At 35.2% G+C, this 23,219-nt stretch overlaps 1 protein-coding gene across 6 annotated transcripts; it reads left to right on the top strand.

Annotated features, from left to right (window-relative positions):
• Positions 1 to 51: 51 nt before the first annotated feature.
• On the top strand, positions 52 to 21,553 carry LOC112045926 (rhomboid-related protein 2). Of its 6 annotated transcripts, none has more exons than XM_024082320.2 (7): positions 52 to 399; positions 8,320 to 8,578; positions 10,502 to 10,546; positions 17,069 to 17,273; positions 18,468 to 18,681; positions 19,170 to 19,320; positions 20,219 to 21,553. In XM_024082320.2, exons 1-7 carry the CDS (start codon positions 316 to 318, stop codon positions 20,368 to 20,370), a joined length of 1,110 nt encoding a protein of 369 aa, XP_023938088.1. In that variant the 5' UTR covers positions 52 to 315; the 3' UTR covers positions 20,371 to 21,553. The 6 variants fall into 6 exon arrangements, with proteins under 6 accessions (XP_023938088.1, XP_023938085.1, XP_023938089.1 ...); XM_024082317.2 differs by having other exon boundaries at positions 17,033 to 17,273; XM_024082321.2 differs by lacking the exon at positions 10,502 to 10,546 and having other exon boundaries at positions 17,033 to 17,273.
• The last annotated feature ends 1,666 nt before the right edge of the window (positions 21,554 to 23,219 follow it).

Genomic DNA, 23,219 nt, shown 5'->3' with positions numbered 1-23,219 from the left:
CTTTGGGTTGACATTAGTTGACATTTAAACATTCGAATTGCTCAATCATACATAAATTCATTCAGATGCCAAACATTTCGAACTCGAGGTGGTTGCGTGTTTATGACATTTTAATTTAATAAATACGAAGAAAACAATACATCGGGATAATCATAATCGTTATCTTATCGTGTATTAGCAATAAATACATCATGAGATACCATCAACGTTCCGTTAAAAGTTAAAACAGATGTGTGATTATGTGCTAAGATATATTTAAATGTTAATTAAAAGTGTTATTAATTATAAATAAAAACGGAAATAAGTTTATGAAAAATGCCGTCGGGACGTGAAACAACGGTCTCTATACCTCTCACACCTACGAGATCAGATCTTTACTGGAGAAGAATATTTACTAAGGTATTTGTTTTTGATTGTCCTAGATTAAATATTTGGATAGTCGTAAATCGAATAGTTTATCGGTAGTTACGCGTTGTTTACAATGTTGCCTCAGCGTTTGTAAGTGAAAGTCAGCCTGAATTTTCATGAATATTGTGTATAAATGGTGTTTTATAAAACCTGTAACGGTATATGGCCTTTATGTGAGATGTTCCACTTTCGATTCTCTTAATTTGACCCCAAGGGGTCAGGGATTCGATCCCCGGCTGCTGGAGAAATATTACTAATATTCTCAATCCCGTTAGTCTGATAGACTCAGACTAATGGAAATGGGAATTTTAGTAATACTATAGAAGATTATTTTTTATTTATTAATATTTAATAAGTATTATATTTAGTAAACAAAAAAAAAATTATTTAAAAAAACTTCTTTCTTATCATTTTTCATGGACCACTACTTTCACACTTATCCAGAGTCTTTTATTGAACTTTTTCGCAGTCGTCCAAGATTCAAATCTCACTTTGTACCTAGGTATATATTATAAAAAAAAACCTACCTCAAAGGAAGTCGCGTTAGTGATACTAATTATAACTATAGAACGGCTGGAGGTAGCTTAGGACCAGGAGATAGACTCTAACCCTAACCTAAAGGGTGGGATAGGGTAGAGGTAGTGTTTCACGCAGACAAAGTAACGGGCATCCTGTAGTGTACCATATAATTTACTGGAATTAATTCAGGCATGGTTTAAGAATGTAATTGTGGTTGATTGATTGTCAAGCAATTCCTTAACCCTACGTCCTGTAGTCACAAGTTGAGGACTCTGCTCTGAGTTTTTCTCTCTACCATGTGATGGTTTCAGCACCTGCACTGGGTCTACCTGAAGCCCCAATGCAAGCATATATTGGAGTACAAATTGTATGTTGTATGTGCGAGAGGATTACCACGAAAATCTTTATATAACTTGCTTAAAGACCTTGGCCTCTCTAGAACTGCAGCAAGTTCTATATTTGAATGGGTATTCAAAGCTGCTCTAGTAGGATCTTACCAAATTTTGCTAGGTAGCATTAGTTAACTGTCAAGAATGTCCTTAACCCTACACCCATTAGTCACAAGTCCAGGGCTCTGCTCAGAGATTTTCTCTTTACCACATGATGGGCCTAGCACCCACACTGAATCCATAGACTGCTAAGATATTTGTCTCAAATCCATGTGCACGTCTCTGATGGATTACATTACTTACTACAACTCATATGACTCACTGTAACATTCTTATGACTAACGTACAGGTAAAACACACCTTCTCTTTCCTTATACATTATCATTAATGTTTACATGTTATCAACTCATAGTTTTATTTATACTAGCTGACTTTGTCTGCCAGAAAATCCATATAAACTTTCAACCCTCTTCTATTTATATTTTTGCATAATATGTTGTGTATAATAAATAGTTCACTAATAATTTTAGAAAACTATAACTGAAGTTTTTTTAATATAAATTGTTCATGTTTCGCTTGAAAATTTCATATTAAATAAACAAAAACCCCTTTTTAACTATTTAGGGGTAGAATTTTGAAAAATCTTGAATGACAATATGTTTATTAGTACTTATTTCTTTGGTAGTACAGTATGTATACAAATTGTTACAAATGTAACACAAAAATTGAAGAAAATTCCATACAAACATTCAACCCTTTCTGATTAAGTTTTAGTGATTAAAAGTATCCTATGACCTTCTATATCTCATCTTCTAGGTCTCAGATCGTGCCAAGTTTCATTTAAATTAATTCAGTAGTTTCAGCATGATGCCAGACAGACAGACATAAAATTAAGAAAAAATATATTTTTGAACTAAAATTTTTTAAAATATCTTAAATGTACAGAATTTTACCTGTTACAGTTTTATTATAAGTGTAGATAAAATATACAGGATAAACCCTAACAATCTTATACTACGATTTGTAGATTAAGGTAAAACCAAATTGATATTGACTACTTAAAGGTCACATATAAACACAATAAATTTGTACTGTTAAGGAAATAATGCTAATTTTGCACGGGTATGACCTATGTTGTGGTACAGTTTTAGGCAACTTTTAACTGCTCTTCTGATTCTGATCTTATCAAAATTTTACATAATATGTGCTTTATATTAAGTACACACATTTATGATATTAGTATGATTGATAACAACTATATAATAATGACATTAATAATAGCCCATTTGAAACTTCATGGCCAAGCCTCTCACCCTTAAGGAGAGGATATGGAGTTAAAAACCAACATGCTGCACACACACCAATGTTGGTAAACAATACCTATCAGGTGTTGATGATGATGACCAGGATAGATAGCTTATTATACTCTTTGTGGCATGTGGTATAGTACTACAGACTTTTACTCTCTGTGCTCAGAATTTTTACTGAAAATTTATTAGAAGCAAGACAAGCACCCTCCACAGCTTCATCCAACCCTTGAACTTGGGACCTCATGATCCAAAACCATAGGCTAACCACTGGACCACTGAGGGAATAAATAACATCAAGACATCAATATGCATACATATAAATAAGTAACAGTGAAATAGTGGATTGAGCTTCGGCTGAAACTTAAATAATTGTTTTCTGCCCTTCAGGGAGAAAATGAAAAAGTTTCTTCATATTTTATATGAAAATTTCATGTGAGGCTCCTAATGTGTGACCCTATTGAAGAAACAGTAATGATTGTTGGCTATCAACAAAAAAGTAATAAATCCATATTACAACATAGGAGTACAACATTCATTCATTCAGTCTAGTTATTTTAGCTCTGCTTGGCTGACTGCCAAACACTAAATGTTTACATAAAAAATAGCATTGGAGGCATTTTATTGGATACTATCAGAAATACCTACTTGGGAATTGCTCATTGTGCATGCATTTTTGTTTTCATTCAATTAACATTGTTTGATATCACTTGATGGTTCACTGAATGAACTGTTGATTTCTGATATGAGTAAATGGTGTTGCATTTACTTTGTTTACTAGCAGACGTCCCTCAGTTTCATTTGCGTAGTTCCCATTTCTATAGGATTACAGAAATAAAATATAGCCAATTATTATGGTAACGCCTTACTAGACACATTACCACGCTCGACATTTAAGACACTGGACGTAGTCAGCCTGAACCTGACTCCTACATAAATAACATAGCTTTGGTATACTATTGGTTAATAATAATTATTAAAACGCAAGTACATTTTATAAAACGAACGAAGTGCGTCCCAGTCACTGCCCATAGTATTTAATATCCCGTAATAAATAATAAATATAATTTTATATAACAAGTTAGCCCGCTTCCATCATCTGCATCATCATTTACCATCAGGTGAGATTGTAGTCAAGGGCTAACTTGTATAGAATAAAACAAAAATCTCTCACTAATTACGGAACACTCACACAATAATTATGTTGTTTATTTTACTACCCGCTAATGATTATTCTTTGTTTGTGTTGCATCATGGTTAGGCTAAATAAACTATTAACATTGGCGTATCTAGGATTATTGTTATTCCTTATGATAGGCCCGGCCTCCGATATCAAGTCTATTATTAGTATCATAATATAATTCCATATTGGAAGCCCAGAACGCTAGGGTGGGCACAGGTCCATTCTAAGGTAACTTTCATTAATACGCCACCGGCTTGGCACCGCCTTCAAAGTGATCAGAATGTGTTACATACGATGTTATTTCTCGCTTTTTTTAGATTATTTTTGTGATTTTGAAGTCAGTTAAATTTTTTCGTTAAAAAGATTATATTTATAAAATAAGTAAATATTTTAAATTATTTCAAAGATCAAAACCATATTCAAAACTTTCGTACGTACCGCAGTCCTCATGGCTTGGTACAGGGTTAAAAATTCATGATAAACTCATACTAAGAATGTTTGCAGTGAGTCGCTCTACATTGATTAGCGCGGTTAATTTCGGCACCACGTCATGGTCTGGAAACAGTTACAATGATCGATGTCGAACTACCAATTACAATTACCAATATTGGAGTGAGTCACTCGTATGAGACAATAATACGGGTAGGTAATGGGATATGTAGCTCCTAGAAGTGCCAGGAAGATGGGTTAGTCATCAAATAGTGCTCCGGGAATTTAATTTACATCTGAAATATAAATAGATCATAGTGCAACGTGCCTTGAAGGGGCCCCGTATCAAAATTAGTTGAGGGGCCCAATTTATGAAGGGTAAAGATTTCTCACAAAGGAAACAAAAATGCTTGTTTAAAATATATAATATGACAATGAATATGTAGGATGTTTCCAACTTTTGGGCGCACGTTTAATTAGTAAGGAATTAAGTGAAATTGTAGATTAAATTTTACAATTTTTAACTGACTTCCAAAAAGGAGGAGGTTCTACGTTCGGCTGTATGTATGTTTTTTTTTCTTTCAACATAAGGGGCCCCTGTAGTCTGGGGGCCCCGTATCATTGATACAGCTGATATCGCGGTAGTTACGCCCCTGAGTTTATCTTCTGCTTTATCTTCTTGCATTAAGTACCTACTAAAGTTTACCTCTGTTCTGACAATGCAACAGCCGAACAGCGAGTATTTAACCCAGCTGGCTTGTTTTTGAACAGTAAATCCTCCTCCTAAAAATTTAGTCCGCTCGATCTTAGTTTGCATTACCATCAGGTGATATTGTAGTCAAGGGCTAACTTGTAAAGAATAAAAAAAAATAATGATGATGATGATGATGATGATGATGATGATGATGATGATGATGATGATGATGATGATGAATCTACCCTTCTCCACAATTTGAGATGTAAGCTAGCTTTCGAGTTGGATCAAACTGCACACAATTTGCAAATTTGCTTAAAAATAATTAAATAGTTTATGAGTCCTTCGCGGAAAAACAACGTGACACGCAATTTATAATATTAAGAAGAAAAAGAGTAAAGTTTGAGACTTTGTGAGTTTGCAGGGAGACATCTCTGAATATATTTAAAAATTTATTATTATGCTACCGTTTCATAATCTACAAAATAATAAGAACCTGAAAAATGTACGTGTTTTATACTGTAGCTATATCTACACGTGAAAAAGACACCCGACATACGAGTAGAGTTTGCAATACCCATAATTGATTCCAAGGCCAAAAAGTTGTCATTAATAAAAATGATGACTGTTGCTCATGTCCATCAAGATGTCGTAAAAATTGTCATAACTGGTTATTGGGGGAAACCGCGAATACATTATGTACGACCAACCGTCATTATGTGGTGGAATGTTATTTACATTTTGAGCACGTAAACATTAACATTGCTGAATATCAAAAACTGTTGTACTTGAAATACGAGGATGGGGTGAAAAGTTCTCGGGCTGACAATATAAGACTGTGATTTTTAGTTTAAAAATGATTTTATTTTTCTACACAGTCCTCCTTGACTTCAATACACTTGGTCCAGCGTTACTCTAACAGGAGTATCCTTACCGGAAGTGATATTCTGGAAAGCTGTGAAAATGTCCATCTACATGCTTTAGCAACTTCTTCGTTGGCCGCGAAGCGCTTTCCAGAAACAAATTTCTTCAAGTTTGGGAAGAGGTGATAGTCAGATGGCGTCAAAACTTGGGAATAGGGGGGATAACTGAGCAAATCATACTTTAAATCCCGCAGTTCCCATTGCCAACATGACCTTGTTTACAGGCGCGTTGTCGTGATGGAAGATGACTTTTTTCTTCATGCCAGGCCTCTTCTGGCGAATTTTGGCATCCAGTCGGTCAAGAACGTTGAAGTAATATTCACCTGTGTATTGTTCTGCCTTTATCAAGATAATCACCAACAGGATCCCTTTCGCAAACCAAAAATCGTTGGCTATGACCTTACTGGCAAATGCGATTGACTTCGCTTTCTTTGGCGCTGAGCCACCGGCTTCCACCCACTGCTTCGACTGCTGTTTCGTTCCTGGTGTATAGTGATGGGGCCAAGTCTCATCCATAGTTACAAATCGCCGAACAAATCGGTCGGATCCCTCTTGAATCTGTCCAAATGTTCTTGCGACAATCGTTTACGCACTTGTTTTGAATCCACAGTCAGCAAATGCGGCACCTATCTTGCGAAAAGCTTTCTCATCCCTAATTCTTCGTGCAAGATGTTTTGCATTCTTTTTTCCAATTTCCCCACTGCCTCAGCTATCTCTCTCACATTCACTCGCCTTTCGTCCAAACGATTTTATGCACTTTTCCGATGATTTCCGGTGTGGTTGCTGTTTTGACCGTCCTTCACGTGGAACGCCTTTAAGGGACCTGGGACTACGTTTACATTTTGCTGCCCACTTTTTAACGGTTGACGTGGAAGGAACAGAATCCCCGTACACTTTTATCAACTTCAGATGAATTTTCTTAGGAAAATCCAAACCGAGTCCATCCAAAACAAACAATTTTATACAATGCAATACAATGCAATGCAATACAATGCAGTAAAGTCGTCTACTATAAAAATTCTCATGAGCGAACTACTTGATAGAACAAGTTGAAACTTGCTATACGAACTAATAAGACGTGCATCTAGACAGGAAAAATACATTTTTCCTACTTGGAACGCTCTATCTGTGTCAGGCCGAGAACTTTTCACCTCACCCTAGTAACTTAAATTTCATGGGGGCTTCCATTGTTAATTTTAACTTGTTTCTTTAATATACCATCTACGTACCTAGTCGTATTATGACATGGAAGAAATTCTATGAAATACGTACAAGATTCTACCGAATCTGTAGATAATTCGTATATATCCGCTAATGATAACGGTAATTCTGGCTGTCTGTACGGTAGGTGCGGGCTTGCGGGTATGTACAGTTCAAATATTGGCTACAAAGTGAGTTAGTAGGGTAACTCATCCGTTTTTGCTCTGACCTAATGCGTTATTTATACCTACTTACTTTGTGCGGCACGATTCACACACATTTTGTTAGTTTTCAACAATTTTTTATATTTTTATATTATACTAGCTGACGCCGCGCGGTTTCACCCGCGTGGTTCCCGTTCCCGTAGGAATACGGGGATAATATATAGCCTATAGCCTTCCTCGATAAATGGGCTATCTAACATTGAAAGAATTTTTCAAATCGAACCAGTAGTTCCTGAGTTTAGCGCGTTCAATCAAACAAACAAACAAACAAACAAACAAACTCTTCAGCTTTATAATATTAGATTTTATAGTTAAAAGTGCCTCGTTGGTCTAGTACAAGCCCATTGATGGATTACAAGGGCCTGTAGCCATGTGCCACGTCGATTCTCTCGTAATGATACTATCAGAGACGAACGCCTAAGGGTGAGGTCAAACGAGCGTAATTTTGTGAGTCGTCAGTCGCGTAATTTCTGTTGCATTAGGTTCCATACAAAAGTCGTAAAATGTGTTCCGACTTACTCGCGAATTTCTGCGACCGAAATTACGCGACTGACAACTCACAAAATTACGCTCGTTTGGCCTCACCCTTAGGCGTTCGTCTCTGTATATAGTGTCATTACGAGAAATCCCTGATAACGGTCGCTAAATCCTAAGCCTTCATAAGAACTTTCAGTAAAAGCCGCCAACCCACATCGGATCAGCCTGGTGGGTCAAAGCTCTCCATCGTCCATATCCCTTCATATAATCATATGGCCGATGAGATGAGAGCCGTGAGAGCCCAGTGGATATGACCTCTGCCTTCGATTCCGGAGGGTGGGTGCACCTCCAACTTTTCAGTTGTGTGTATTTTAAGAAATTAAATATCATGTGTCTCAAATGGTAAACGAAAAGCACCGTGAGGAAACCCGCATACCAGAGAATTTTCTTAATTCTCTGCGTGTGTGCCAATCCGCAATTGTCATTCTGAGAGGAGACACTCAGCAGTGACCCGAATATGGGTTGATAATGATGAAGCATATGGCAACCGTTTTCTCTCTTTCCAGTACGACCGAGATCACGACGGACGAATATCATATGTCGAATTAAAAGAAATAATCGAGTCCCGAGAATACGACCACGATCTCCCGGACAATGTGGTCGACAAGATCATGGCGCTGGCCGACCGGGACAACTCGGGGTACCTGGACTTCGCGGAGTTCGTCGCCATGATGCAGAACCCGGACCTGAAGGCGGTGTTCGGTCACTTCGTCGCCAGATATGTCCATTCGATAATACCTCACAGAAGTCCGGTCGATACTATTGGTGAGTGCTTTTGTATGCGATGATATTAGAACTAGAGCATGCGATAGTCAGACATACTCGTAAGTCGCAGTCCGTATTTGAAGCATGTTTATAGTGTGACTCTAGTCGTATATTTTCCTCTACTATCGGTTGAGTTATGTAGTTATTAAATTTGGCTGTGGTAGTAGTAAAGTAACATCACAAGATTCCTATGAACGTCAGCACAACAGTAATTCATTTTTAATTAATTTTTATGAAGTAATTTACTTAGATAATGTAAAAATATTTCCTTACATAGTCTAGCATGTGTAATGTGAATGATTTTAGAATATAACTAAGTATCATATTAATTTATTATGAAACACGGCTAATATAATATGACCGACTAGTTTCGAACCATACGGGGCCCTTAGTCATGAGCTGGTTCTTGCGACGCGGCACGATCCAAACTGATCAGTTTAGCCGCGTTTCATAATAAATTAATAAGTGTGAATGATGCAAAATTTTCAGTTAGTGTTGGGCGCAAGGAAACGATTCATTTTAAAATTAACAATTGACATTTTAAGTTAACTTTATACCGAGTTAAGTGTCTAGAGGTTAAGTTTATTGAGTTTTATTTATTTTCAGAACTGTTTTGTTTCGCCCAAAGATCACATTATCGATATGCCACTAGACAAACTGTCGCTTAGTACTAATTTGGTTAGATAAATACGCATATTTACCACACTATCACAAAAGCAGAATTAAGGCTATTAAGTAACATTTGACACGTAAAAACCCATTAATATTTGTGAATTTTGTGTTATTTTAAATTTTGTCCGGTGTTCGAGTCACAGAATCGAGATACGCCCATTCTTTCGCCGGTAATTGCATCAAAAAACAAGGAAAAGATGTAGATATTTAAATGTAGATCTTGAATATCCTTTTAAATGGATAGATGAAGTTACTGACCCGCGTTCTCTCGAATATGGCTGATACGTTGTCGCGTATTTCGATTAGTAGTCTGCCTTAAACAAATTCTCTTTTAAGCGAATCTGGAAAAAAATGTCTATAGTGTGATCTGATTGTATAAAGCACGTAGCCTACGTATTACGTAACAAAAGTTGAAATGGTCTGCCTTGTCACTCTCCAAGTAGGGTTTTACATTTTATTAATTCGCTTAAGTATGGTCTGATGGATTAACTATCTGTCATTTATTTATTATCAATAATAAATAACAGATGATATTTGATGCTGGGATGATGACAGTTTTTAAATTGTACCTATATAAATTAGGAGTATGCCAATGGTAAACAGACACCCTAGGAAATAATCTACAATTATTTCCTAGGGTGGGCACGGCCCACCCGGCTCCCGCGCTATATACGCCTATAATAGTAAAGCAATTTTTCAAAAGTAACAGGATATCTGCGATTATTACTTCCGTAGCTACAGGGATTGAAGAGGTCAGATTTGGGGTGCTGTCGCGGATCAATGAAAAACGGTCCATACAAAATGGCACAAATTAGTGACGTCGTTGATTCGCTGTTCGTTAGATTTGTATGGGCATTCAAACAAAATTACAAATATTTTTGTTATTTGTGCGTTTATGTTAATAGTTCATGTATTGAAATGTCTCGTTTAATGTAAGGAAGCTAAAAATGTATGCATTTTCATCTACTTACGATAAAATAATTTTAATAGATGTTAAAATTTTATAATCTTCTTTATTTTGCGAACATTTAACATATTAATTAGTTAATATTGACTTTATTTACCCGAATGTCTCATAAAAATCAATATATTTAAACCTAGTCATCATCCCCAATGCCGAATCTTAGACCTCTGGGTATGCAGCTTGTACTTTCAAGGGAACTCTTTCAACTTTTGTGAAGTAAGCTGTACAGTTAACGAAGCATATTGTATCTACCGTACATGTATATAAAGACTAATTTTGTTTGGTAGACAGCAGGTGGACAGGATTCCGCGCGGTGTCTTCTACAGATGGCGGTACATTGTTTTATTTTTTTTTTATTTTTGTGTCGTTGGTTTTTCATTGGATTTTTTATTTTATTACTCAGTGTGTGTTACAGACCACCCCACCAATTCATCTCAGGGTGATTTGTAATATCATCAACATATTTTTTTTCAAAATTTCATTTTTTGTGTCGTCCGTACTGTCATCTATGTTGCTTTTATTTACTAAGCGAATATTGTATATTGCTTTATTATTATTAAAGGGTATGCTGTGCATAATGAAGGTTTTTAAAACTCAGGTGAATTTTATAGAACGAACGAAGTGAGTGTTATTAAAAAGACTGTGAAGAATTTTAAAATCATATTATGTATTTTAATTTGTATTATAATCTCAGAAGAATATACATTTTGAGCAAAAGAAAACAATTTGCTTCAATAACTATAAATAAATCTACACCAAATACTATACAATCAATAGGGTTGGCAACGGTTTTTCTTTTTTGTTTTTCTGAGATACTCGAGTTACGAGGGCTTGAGATGGATTTTGTGACACTTTTCCGCTGAAACCCTCTAGGTGACCCTTAGCACATTTTACTAGACCCATGAATTTCAGACAAAACTCGCCTGTGCGGCCATTGCATTATGCCTCTAGTGATCGCCTAGGGATACCTAATGAGAATCATTCCCCGATAACGGTTGACAACCCTTGTTATAGGCAACGGCTTAACTTTGTAGATACATATGTTTTCTGTGGCTTAACTTATGTGGGTTTAAGATCCATCATGATCATCACGTAGCGGCGTAATCGAAAATATCGCTGTATTTCGCTGCGATGGGACGAATCAAGAACTATTTTCTATCGTAACATAAATTTTTTACTTAACTTTCGGGACCCCGCGGTTTCTTCAGCACCTTGGGAATACATGTATAGCATGTAGCCGACGTTACTCGCTGATAATGAGGTTACCATTCGTGAAAGACTTGTTAATAATCGGTTTATTAGTTTTAGTTTGAAAGCGTAGCATACAAACCAACTCACATTATTATAATGAAGTACATGTTTATTTTTATGATTTTTATGATTAATAATAATTGAAACATACTCGTATTTATATTAATGAAAATGTAGGTATTATCGCTTGGCCTTCAGCGTTCGATTGTAGTGAATCACCAGATACATTGTGTTATACCTGCCCTTGTTGAGCATTACTTATCACTGATAACGAATTTCACATACTTATTAAAAAAAAAAACGAGATATACCCACCTTACTATAGGTTTGTAGTAAAACTTGGGCACGACCAGTGCCGGATTGAGGTAACTTGATTGCCCTAAGCAATCTTCGCCTGTGGGCCCCACTATCCCCCCTAACTATAATTTAAGTGATTTTAATTTTTTTTATCGAATTACAAATAATTATCTATACTAATATAATATTATAAAGCTGAAGAGTTTGTTTGTTTGTTTGATTGAACGCGCTAATCTCTGGAACTACTGGTCCGATTTGAAAAATTCTTTCAGTGTTAGATAGCCCATTTATCGAGGAAGGCTATAGGCTATATATTATCCTGTATTCCTACGGGAACGGAAACCACGCGGGTCAACCGCGCGAAGTAATAAAAATGTTAATACGTAGAATATGGTGATACATATCAACATCAATTTCAAATATGCGGATTTTGAAAAGCATTCGCTAGAATGAGGAGTATCCGCTGGCAAACCGCTAGTGTGATAAGGCCGTAAGTCTTAATAAGGTCCCATTGTACCCCTCGGTAACGGTACCCTAATAAGGGTCACCTACAATGAATCACGCAATTTTTATTTTAGTTTATAGGCGAAGCAAAAGGTCAAACAGACGAATAAATCCCGTCCGAATTGAAGCCACTTCGAAACACTTGCTTATAGTCCAAGAGCTAGTCACACAAAGGCTGCCGGTGCAAGTGACGAGATCGACACAAACAGTTCCACCGAGACGTGGGTAATGGGGCTGGTTTCCTCATTCTGCTAGTCGAACTATTATGCAAGTAAAGCTAATTATTAAATGTAAATTGGACTACATTATTCAGTAGCCGTGTACACACCAAGCGCACAGCATCGCCAAAACATGCATTTTTAGTACTGCAGCTGATATTAATTATTATAATTATTTTTGCTTTTGGGATTGTTAAAAATATTGTATAATAAGTACAATATGTTGTTATTTTTTTTTTTTAAAATGTTTTAGATGTTTCACCTAACATTTACCATACTTATTAGGTACAAGAATGTACTCACCTAATGATTTTCTCGCAGGTATCAAGCTTTAAAGGAAAATATAACTTATTAGTTATATAATCCTCTATCTACCACCATCAAAATCAGTTCATTCAGATTCAGAATAGTGTGAACTAACCGAAAGTCATGTAATAAAAATATTTTGCATTGCCTACTCTTCTTTTATCATGCCTTTTCAAATTCTTGTATTTGCTAGCTTGGTGTGGAAACGGCTAATATGTATTTATTATTATTAGGTTTTGTTATTGTATCGCTAGACGGAAAGCCTTAGAATTTTTATGTATGTTATTAGTCAATAGTCAGTAGTCACGTTTCGTTAGTTTAGTTATTATCTCCTACACTCAAGCGTAATGAATGAAGAATTCAAAACAAAAAGTACCTACCGTTTGTAATCATAAAATAGATCATCATAGTTTAGGAGATGACCTCACATTTATACTCTTATCGTTATTTTAAAAACTATTAGACTAGACTTTTGATTGATGTTCTCTTTTATTTTTTTAGACGTTTACTGATAAGTTTATGATATCTAATGAAGCAATGGAAGCGCAGGGCACTACATACCTAGCTCCAAGCGTTTCGTCGTATTTTTACTATCTCTATCATTTATTTTAAATGATAGAGATAGATATATGTCCTTTTTAAAATTTTTTAACAATGTTAATCTATATTATATAAAAATGAATCCATATATCCGTTGGTTACGCCATCACGCCTAAACGGCTGGACCAATTTCACTATTTTGTTTGATGTGTATGTTATTCTCAGGAGAAGGTTCTTATGATAGAAAAAAAATAAAGGGGTAGGGGTAGGGCGTCAAATACAAATACAAATACAAAATATATTACAAAACACAAAAAAAAATCAATTCGTAAATACTATGTTTTTGTAATATTATTCTAGATGTAAATTCGGTCTAGATAACTCTTAGAAACTAAAATAACTTTTCAAACGTCAAGTTACAAGTGTACCTGTAAATAATATTATATATTTTTTTAATATCTAAAAACATACATTTCATCACTCACTGACTGATAATCATCAAAACTTCTATGACGACTAGAGTAGTTTGTAAAGTCATAGCAGTTTGGGGTGAAAGCTAGGATTAGCACACCAACAGTATATAAATAATTATTATCTATATTAAAAACTTTAAAAGACAACGGCTTTCGGAAATGTGCTGTTACAAAAAAGTGTTACAGATTTGAAATTATTAAATTCATATCTGACATTCTCTTTGAGGCTTCGTTAATTGTTATATATTGATTATTGAACTCCATCAGCTTTAATTATGCCACGACTTCCGAATTAGTAATTAATAACGGTATTTTTTTCAATCTCCTAAGGCCACGGTCGGTCGTTACACCTGATATTTTTCCCCAAAGCTTGCTGCGACACACGAGTCCAATTTGTAGCTTATTATAGCAACTGAATAATTGGAGGTCAGCTTAGCGAGATGGAATCGTAAAGGAAAATGTGCTGGTCAAGGCTATTATTTTTTTAATTAGAGGTCACAGATGCATTTTTGATGATAGTAATCATTATTATAATTGACAAATAGATAGATCACAATAAATTTAAAATATTTTTAATTAACTTGATGATGTCGAGAAACATAACAATAAGTTATGTTTCTCGACATCATCATACTATATAATTTCAATTAAACTCAATAATTTTCATTCAAATTGACTATTACAAAGTTCTTTGATAAGTCACATTTGTTTATTGTAAAGTGTTATGATAGATAGTGGTGGTGTGTAGAGTTAAAACTCATACTCAGTTAGTTTGTAAAGGGGTTTACAACATTTTTTTTTCGTTATAAGTCTTTCATATTAAATTATTTAAGTTATTAGTTGCTAAGTTTACATAACACGTAGGTTATACTTATATTTGCGCTAGAAAGTATATTCAACTTAATGGTGCATTCCTGTCTAGCGAATGTATTATTCGAGAAAATGCAATTACGCTTGCAGCTAAACGCATTAGAGGTCTGCGCGCGCTAATCGTCACAAATCCTTGCATTTGAACGCGTTGACTCGCCGTTAACCATAGTATTTTGCAATATTTGTTGTTGAATGGACGTATATAACGTCCCTTCTCTTCCCGGACCGTGAGAAAACTTACTGTAAAAAATAATTAACTGAGATAAAGTACTTGTAATGGCATAAAAAATAATGAACGTACATGAAACTGATTGTGACTCTCAAAAGTGTATGTTAACCTAGAAAAAGTACTCGTAAATGGCATTACGTCACCAAATGGATAAAATTATCAGTTTTAAAAATGTGTTTTTAATTGTATCTCTAAATGTGTCACTTTATCCAGGCCCAAGTGAAATGTGGTTAAAAACATGTAAACAGATAGACAGTTATAAGAAATTAACTAGTGAAATAGACAGAGAAACAGTGATAAAAATATATATCAAGAAAGTTTTGGATTGCATCAAAAAGTTTATTGATTATTTTGGTATGACATTCATTTAATTTCGACTAACGCTCACATAATGCTCAAAGTAATAAAGAGTTTTGAAATCGTCCCTATATTTGTAGTATATAACGCCACCTGAGGTTATTCCAATTTAATAATTTGTTAAATATTTCATGTGTTCAAATATTTTATTTATTACACAAAAAGCTAAATAAAGTAATTGTGTTAGAGTTTAGTAGGAAGCGTTTGTACGATATAGGTAGGTATTTTACGCTCCGTTATCCAAGTTATTGCATTATTATGTACACAATGTTGTCCTTGACCTTAACCATTATCATTCATGTCACAATGTTTTCATGATTTCCTTACTTTATCATGTTCATCTTATGTTATCATGCAAACAATGCATTGTTATTTTCAATTACAAGTATTCCTAAAGTCTCAGGGTTAAAGTTGTATATTTATTATTCATCTTGTAGTTGCTATGTGTTCGTTGTGGCGCTTGTCTAATAGAGCTGCTTTTGAATAATGCATAATTATACATTTATTCATGTAAGACTCTTTATTTATTGAGTTAAAAGTATATTATTTATATATGACAATTATACAATTACAGGTATTATTTATCATTAATAAAATAATAAGAAAAAATATTTAAATTGCATAAATTAATTTGAAAAAACTCAACGTAAATAAACTCATTTTCATGTTAAACTGATTTCCGTTAAGTTTTGTAATGAAATCTAAGCATAAATGTGTATTCATGTAGAATAAATAAAGCAATTTAACATAATATTGTTATTATTAACGTATATGGTGATTTCAATTTTGGTTACGGGTATATTGGGGATTTATTTTTTTAACATAGATTATAAGATAAACGCATGTAATACTAACGATTTTTTTTCTTTCTTTTTCTCCTCCCATCCTATTGTTGTTTTGTTTGCCTTTATGTGTTACCAATGCCCTAAATTAAAACTAAATATGTGAACGCGAAAACAAAAAAAAAACTACTACTTTTTTTGTAATTAAAAACTACTAAAACAAAAAATGTCGTTAAAAAAAAATTCAAATTTAAACTAATTTTCGTGTCTTACAAACACATTTGTGAAATCCTGTCCATATAACCTTGTTAACTACAATTTGCTCTTTCAACATTCGTTCATTTAATTAATTTAATGCGTCCTATATGCCGTAATGTCACTCTTACTACGCGTGCTCTATTTGCGTTACTGCCGTCTATTTCTGAACCATCTCTACATGGCAATCTAAACCAATTTAAATCGGAAATAACCTTTTACGGTTAACAATAAAACCGTCCTATATTTATGACGTACTCAAACATGTAAATAACACTAAAAATGTAAATGCAATTAAATAAAAAATCGACCGTCTCCGCGACTACACTGTGTTGATGTTTATTTTAAAAATAATTCTGAAACTATTTTCGCTGCAACGTAATGAATTGTTATTGAACTAATCGACCGTCTGTTGATTCGAATAACAAAATTGGTTCCAAATAATATTCAAATGAAATTAAATAAATATAAACTTGTTTTAATTAATTGATTGATATTTTACTTACCATTTATCTTTTGACGTATTTGCGTATAAATAAAATCACTCTAATAATACCAAGTTATTTTCATTAATAAACTATTGTTGTATAAATAAAAAAATAAATTTGATTTTTACATACTTATATTGATCCGTAAAATACCTACATGATAATTGCGTAAACAAACAACGCCATCGATTTTGTTAAAAAAAACTACCCTTTTCCCTTCCTACCCTCCATTGTGTTGCGTTATACAGTCCAAAGCCGTAGCACCACCATATTTACGTACACAGACGGCACCTACGAAGAGGAGTATTCCTGCTGGCCGCCCGCCATCTGCATGATCCTCATATCAATAGCTGAGATCGTGCTGTTCTGCTACGATGCTGCCCAGGGCAAGACTGACGCGACCGGGCCCATCGCTCAGATATTTATATACAACCCCCACAAGAGGCAGGAGGCGTGGCGGTTCCTTACATACATGCTAGTTCATGTTGGGTGAGTCTTTCATTATTTAATCTTTCTTGATTCATTCATCATCATACCTATCAGCATATTTTAACGGCCCATTACGGGGCTAAGCCTCCGTATTTATAGGAGAGGGTATATGGCTCAGAAGTATAGCAGCATCATTATGGGAGCTTACTGCTCTAATGCGCCTTCGGGTGATAATGGTAAATTCCTTAATGACCACTTTCAATTATTAATGATAAGGAAGTGGACGTGCGTTAGCCACGGAGGTCAACCACCAACGTCCTAACTGCGTGTTTTTTTTTAGGAGAAAGAAAAGCTCACCAACTGACCCACCCTGACCCGAAATCGAAGCCACATAATACACATAGTCTAACGGTCTAACCTATGTAGTAGAGTTGGAAATAGACAAAATAAGCTATATAGCAGAGTCGGAAATTCAAAATTGACTGTATTAAATAAACGAATTTGATTCGATTCAGCTCTCATTCTTTCCAGCGTAACTCTTCTTCTTCTAATTTATCTGTTAGTGCATTCCTCGTTGGTGGTAATCCTTGTATACTTGACGGGCGTACCGGCTGGATCGCTGGCGACGATCCAATAGTGATAACCATCTTTACACAATCTAATATTATCACCCTGCGCCCAATTACCCGGAGCCCATCATCTCGTCTTCAGTATCATTATCAGCCGATGGACGTCAACTGCAAACATAGGCCTCTTGTATGGACCCCCAAACACAACGGTCTCGAGCCGCCAGCTCCCTGGACTCCCTGTAACCCGCTTGATTTCATCGGTTCGCCTAGTGGGAGGTGGAACAACCCGCTAAACCCAAAATCGCCCTCTTTTTATAGGAATGAGCTGTGCTGTTAAATTATATAATGGGTCATTAATGTTGATCATAATCATCTCCTTTCCCTTATCCCATTTAAGTGGGGTCGGAAAAATATGTCAATATTTTCCATTCGTCTCTATTACTTGTCAACTCATCCTCAACTCCCTTTACATGCATGTCCTCATTCACACACTCCAGTCATCTCTTCTTTGGCCTTCCTCTCCTCTTATGTCCTTCCACTTGCCCATTCAACATTTTTCTAGTAATATGACTTTCCTCCCTACGCATAACATGTCCATACCGAGCCCACCTAACCTAAAAAGTAGGTCATTAGCGATGATGATTTTATTTAAAGATTTACCGATCATAGTCCTCATTCCTTTCAGCGTAGTTCATCTTCTAGTTAATCTGCTGGTGCAATTGTTCCTCGGTGTTCCACTGGAGATGGTCCACCGGTGGTGGCGAGTCGTCCTGGTGTACTTGGCGGGCGTAGCGGCTGGATCGTTGGCGACGAGTCTCACCGATCCAAAAGTGTATCTGGCCGGAGCGTCAGGAGGCGTCTACGCGCTTATTGCTGCACACATTGCCACTATAATTATGGTGAGTGACTTTTTTTATAAGTATTTGAGCTTTCCATGGATTTCATGGAATAATCGAACAGGTAATTTTTTTGGATTGATTTTGATTAAAAATCCATTCCGTATATTCACTGTGTGGGTGCCGGATCCATTATGTAGCAGAAAGAAATACTCCTAACAGATCCTGAGACTCGTGACGTGGATGTACTCGTATGATTAAAGAGATCCTTAATCCTTTGTACACGTCAACACTTACCTTATCTGGTAATGTTGTTCTCCATGCTCAGCCATCTTTTTAAAATCCACCACTAAATCGTGGAGCTTTTTGTAGCTTAATGTCTTCATTGTTTGTATTGTGCCTTTGTAGCTTTTTCGAAAGCGTTTCATAAAATTATTATGAAAAATAATTACATAAGGAGTGCCGAAGTCGACGTACATCTCAACACCACAAGACATAATATTATTTTCTTTTTAATACCTCTCTAATGTAGATCAAATTACGTATTTCAGAATTGGGCGGAGATGGAGTTCGCAATAATCCAGCTGCTTGTGTTCCTGCTGCTGGCGGCGGTGGATGTGGGCACGGCGGTGTACGACCGCTACTGGCGCCATCTGCAGCAGAACATCGGCTACGTGGCGCACTTGGCCGGAGCTGTGGCCGGTACGAGTCTCTGAACACTTTCAGCTTGGCTACTGAATACCTCCAGCTGCTGGTGTTCCTGCTGCAGAACATCGGCTACGTGGCGCACTTGGCCGGAGCTGTGGCCGGTACGAGTCTCTGAACACTTTCAGCTTGGCTACTGAATACCTCCAGCTGCTGGTGTTCCTGCTGCAGAACATCGGCTACGTGGCGCACTTGGCCGAAGCTGTGGCCGGTACGAGTCTCTGAACACTTTCAGCTTGGCTACTGAATACCTCCAGCTGCTGGTGTTCCTGCTGCAGAATATCGGCTACGTGGCGCACTTGGCCGGAGCTGTGGCCGGTACGAGTCTGAACACTTTCAGCTTGGCAACTAAATAACTCCAGCTGCTGGTACTCCTGCTGCTGCGATAGACATTGGCAGGATAGATCTGCAGAAGAAATCGGCTTCATAGTGCTCTTGGGAGCAGATGTTTCCAGTCTCTGTATTCTCTTTAGCTTGGCTTGGCTACTGAATATCATTGACTTCTTCTACGTCTACTACTGATAACTACTGACTACGTCTTTTATATTTATTTGGTTTTGGAAGTAGCTTTCTCAGTTAAGTTTAAGCAAATCAGCAACCAGCTTTTCAACATAAAGGCAGTGATTTTTCTTTTTGCGATCATCTAACAACATAACTGCCACTGACGTGCTGGTTCAGTTTTTTAAATCGTACACCGAGGCTGACAATTTTATTACTCTGCTGGGCTTTTAATTATAAATTATAATATGCTTATGACAATGATGAGAACACGTCTTAACATATTATTTTTAATAATTACCTGTTACACCCTGTTGCACCCAGTAACCAGTAATACAGGATTCCACTAAACTTTGTTTTTTGTTTATTTTTTTCATATTAGATCATTTCATTGCAGGTCTTCTTGTGGGCATTGGTGTTCTCCGGAACTTGGAGAAGAGAAAATGGGAGAAGCGTCTATGGTGGGCGGCAGTAGTACTTTACTTCTCCCTCATGATAGGCGGGGTGCTTGCCAACATATTTTGGACGTCACATTTTCAAACTACATAAACAAAAATGCACGTCATTATTAACTCCAATGTCCCATGGCTGGGCAAAAGCATGAGATAGAGAGAGATTTTTATAGGAGTAAAAAATATTTTTAAATATTGAACTTTTGTGAAGGGTCCTATGAGTTTTAGAATTTAAACTACGATTATAATAATTTAAATGGTTTAGATAATATACATAATAAGTAGATGAATCATTCAATTCACGTGTATTTGTTGGAATAGTTTTAAACCCATTTTGGGTTCTCAGTTTATGAACAAGCACAGGATTAAAAGCCCCGTATGGGTTTGTAAGTAGTTGAGCATATTCCGACAAATTATCGTAATTTGTCATTTATGTATTTCAAAGTATTAAGGGTATGTACCACTAAAAATTTATTAGGGTTCCATGAGCTTTTATTTTTGTATAATATTGTATTTAGACATTTTTGTAAGTATGTAGTTTACATCTATTTGCAAAATATATTATCACATGCGAATTAGAAATATACATTGAAAGGTAGCTACTAGCTATAGCATGCGCCAAATATCGAGTCCGCTCCGACATTGCAAGTTGCAACACGCCAAACTTCGCAGTTATTGTATGTTTCTGTTTACTGCACAACCATACGCCTCGTGTTCAGAGCTGACTCGAAGTTTGGTGCGGTCGGTACATAAGGTATGATAGTTTACAAAGTACCTACTTGAAAATGTTTAGGTATATCAGTATTATCTTACAGGTAGGTACACAAATATAAAACGTTCTTTAAAATTTCTTTGTACACACTTAATGTTAAGTAATTAGATTGAAAATTTAAAATCGCGCTGTCAATTTTGTGTGCAAATAAGCCAATTAATACTCAAAAGTATTTTAGCCTTCAAGGTGTGATTTCGTGGTATTCTTTACAATGAATTATCGTATTTACTGATGAATTTTACGTCGAATATTTCCGACATTATTGTATAGTAGGTATGCGCCAAACTTCGAGTCTGTTCTGACATTGCATCACCAACACGCCGAACTGCATTTATTATATTATTCACCTTGCCAGGACATGTTTTCGTTTACTTTTCAATCACACCTGGTGTTCAGATCGGACTCGAAGTTTGGCGCATTCTACACCTATTTATTAAAAAAAAATCGAGACCAATTTTATATAGAAAGAATAAAACATATTTATATTTGGTCAATAAAACTAAGCTTTAGTATTATAAAAAAAAAAAAAAACAATAATGGTAGAAGAAAAAAAGAGGTAGATAGGTTACATAAGCCACATTCGATGTATAAAACTGGCACACAAAAAAATATAACCTATCTACCTCTATTTTTCTTCTAACATCATTGCAAAAAAAACACTGACCACATCGGTAAAAAAGGTCTCCCAATCAGCATAAAGCTGCAGCACTGGTTTTCAGTGGAAACCTTTAAGAGGGTGACATCACGGTCACAAACAACAGTTATTAAAAATAAAAAACGACAAAGAATAATAAAAAAATACTTAAAACAATGAATGTAACTACAAAAAATATAAAATACCTATAACTAAATAAACAATGCCTAAGAATAATAAAATCAACTTTAATACAAAAAACTGAAATACATAACTACCTAGCAGCGGCGAAGAGTTCATACGAGCCGATTCCTGCCGGGTTACCTTTAAAAATTTATGCATATTTATTGTTGTACTGTATCTCAATTTATGAGAAACCGGAGTTTGTATCACGCTATATGAATTTCCTTTTCTTTGGGACGCCTTTCCTTTATCTAAATTCCATCCTTCGCTACTGCTACCTAGTTTTATTAAATGTTGGAACTATAAGATCAACAAGTCTGTTTCTGCTGAATTATTAAATATTATATTGTAAGAATTATGCATTTGTTATTTACAATTTTTATAAAAATAATGAACGCATTAAGGCTTAAAAAGTATTAAAAAGCCGTCCTTATGTCATGTGTAAATTATTACCATTTTAAAATAATCCTATTATAGTATTTTAGGAATAGTTTCATATTACTTATACTTACTTCAATGGTAATTTGTGTAAATTAGTGCGAGTTTATTTAAATAAGGACTATTAGAGTTGTTTAAATATGCTTTAAATCTAAATTATTTATGTATCGACTATTATTAAGGGACATCTTAATGTTTCTCAAATGTGTTCAAGTTATGTTTTTTTAGAATTATATGCTGCATGTATTTAAACAATACGCTCGCAGCCTGGCAGCTTATAATAAAATTAAGGTAATAAAAAGAATGTTGTGCATATCTTTGGGATCAAACCTCAATCTGAGATATTATTGTCTCTGTCTACATAGAGCCTGTTTGTATTGCCCGTCTAGTGTCTATTGGTATTTGTGTTGCCATACACTAAGTTGAATTTAGCCTAAATATTCATAAGTGAACAGTATTTTTATAACTTTGTTCTAATGTATTTATAAAATTATTGAAAAGTAAGATTTTTTTTAATATTCGATAGTTAATACTTCTAAGAGTGCCTTACATATTTGACATTTGGATGAACTTACACTTTTGGACCTTTTGAAAATGTAGAGTATTAAAAATTTTCTTCAACGTTAACTTACGTTTAACTAAATATAACTGAAGAATGTTACCTACTAATTATTAAAATCACTGCCCTTAGTAAATAATAGTAAACGAGTAATTCTACATGTTAAAAATAAATTACTAATCGCCTCCTAAATAAAAATTATAATCTTGTCTATGTGGGTGCCACTTGCCATAAGAGATTTATTATTTATTACAAATGTCAAGTTGGAAATAATTATAGTTTTAATTCTCGTTATATTTAATCACTGTTAAAATTAAAATAACCGACATTCAGATGTATAAAGTTTTGCTTTGTTTGTCA

The sequence above is a fragment of the Bicyclus anynana genome, chromosome 8 (assembly GCF_947172395.1).
Source record: "Bicyclus anynana chromosome 8, ilBicAnyn1.1, whole genome shotgun sequence".
Taxonomy (NCBI): Eukaryota; Metazoa; Arthropoda; class Insecta; order Lepidoptera; family Nymphalidae; genus Bicyclus; species Bicyclus anynana.
Note: the sequence above shows the minus strand (reverse complement) of the source record. Positions and strands in the feature narration are given on the sequence as shown.

Coding starts and splice junctions, on each gene's coding strand:
- LOC112045926 (XM_024082317.2), top strand. CDS start 316: ATGCCGTCGGGACGTGAAACAACGGTCTCTATACCTCTCACACCTACG. Junction 8,579..10,501: donor AAGTCCGGTCGATACTATTG/GTGAGTGCTTTT, acceptor TTTGTTTGGTAG/ACAGCAGGTGGACAGGATTC. Junction 17,274..18,467: donor TACATGCTAGTTCATGTTGG/GTGAGTCTTTCA, acceptor CATTCCTTTCAG/CGTAGTTCATCTTCTAGTTA.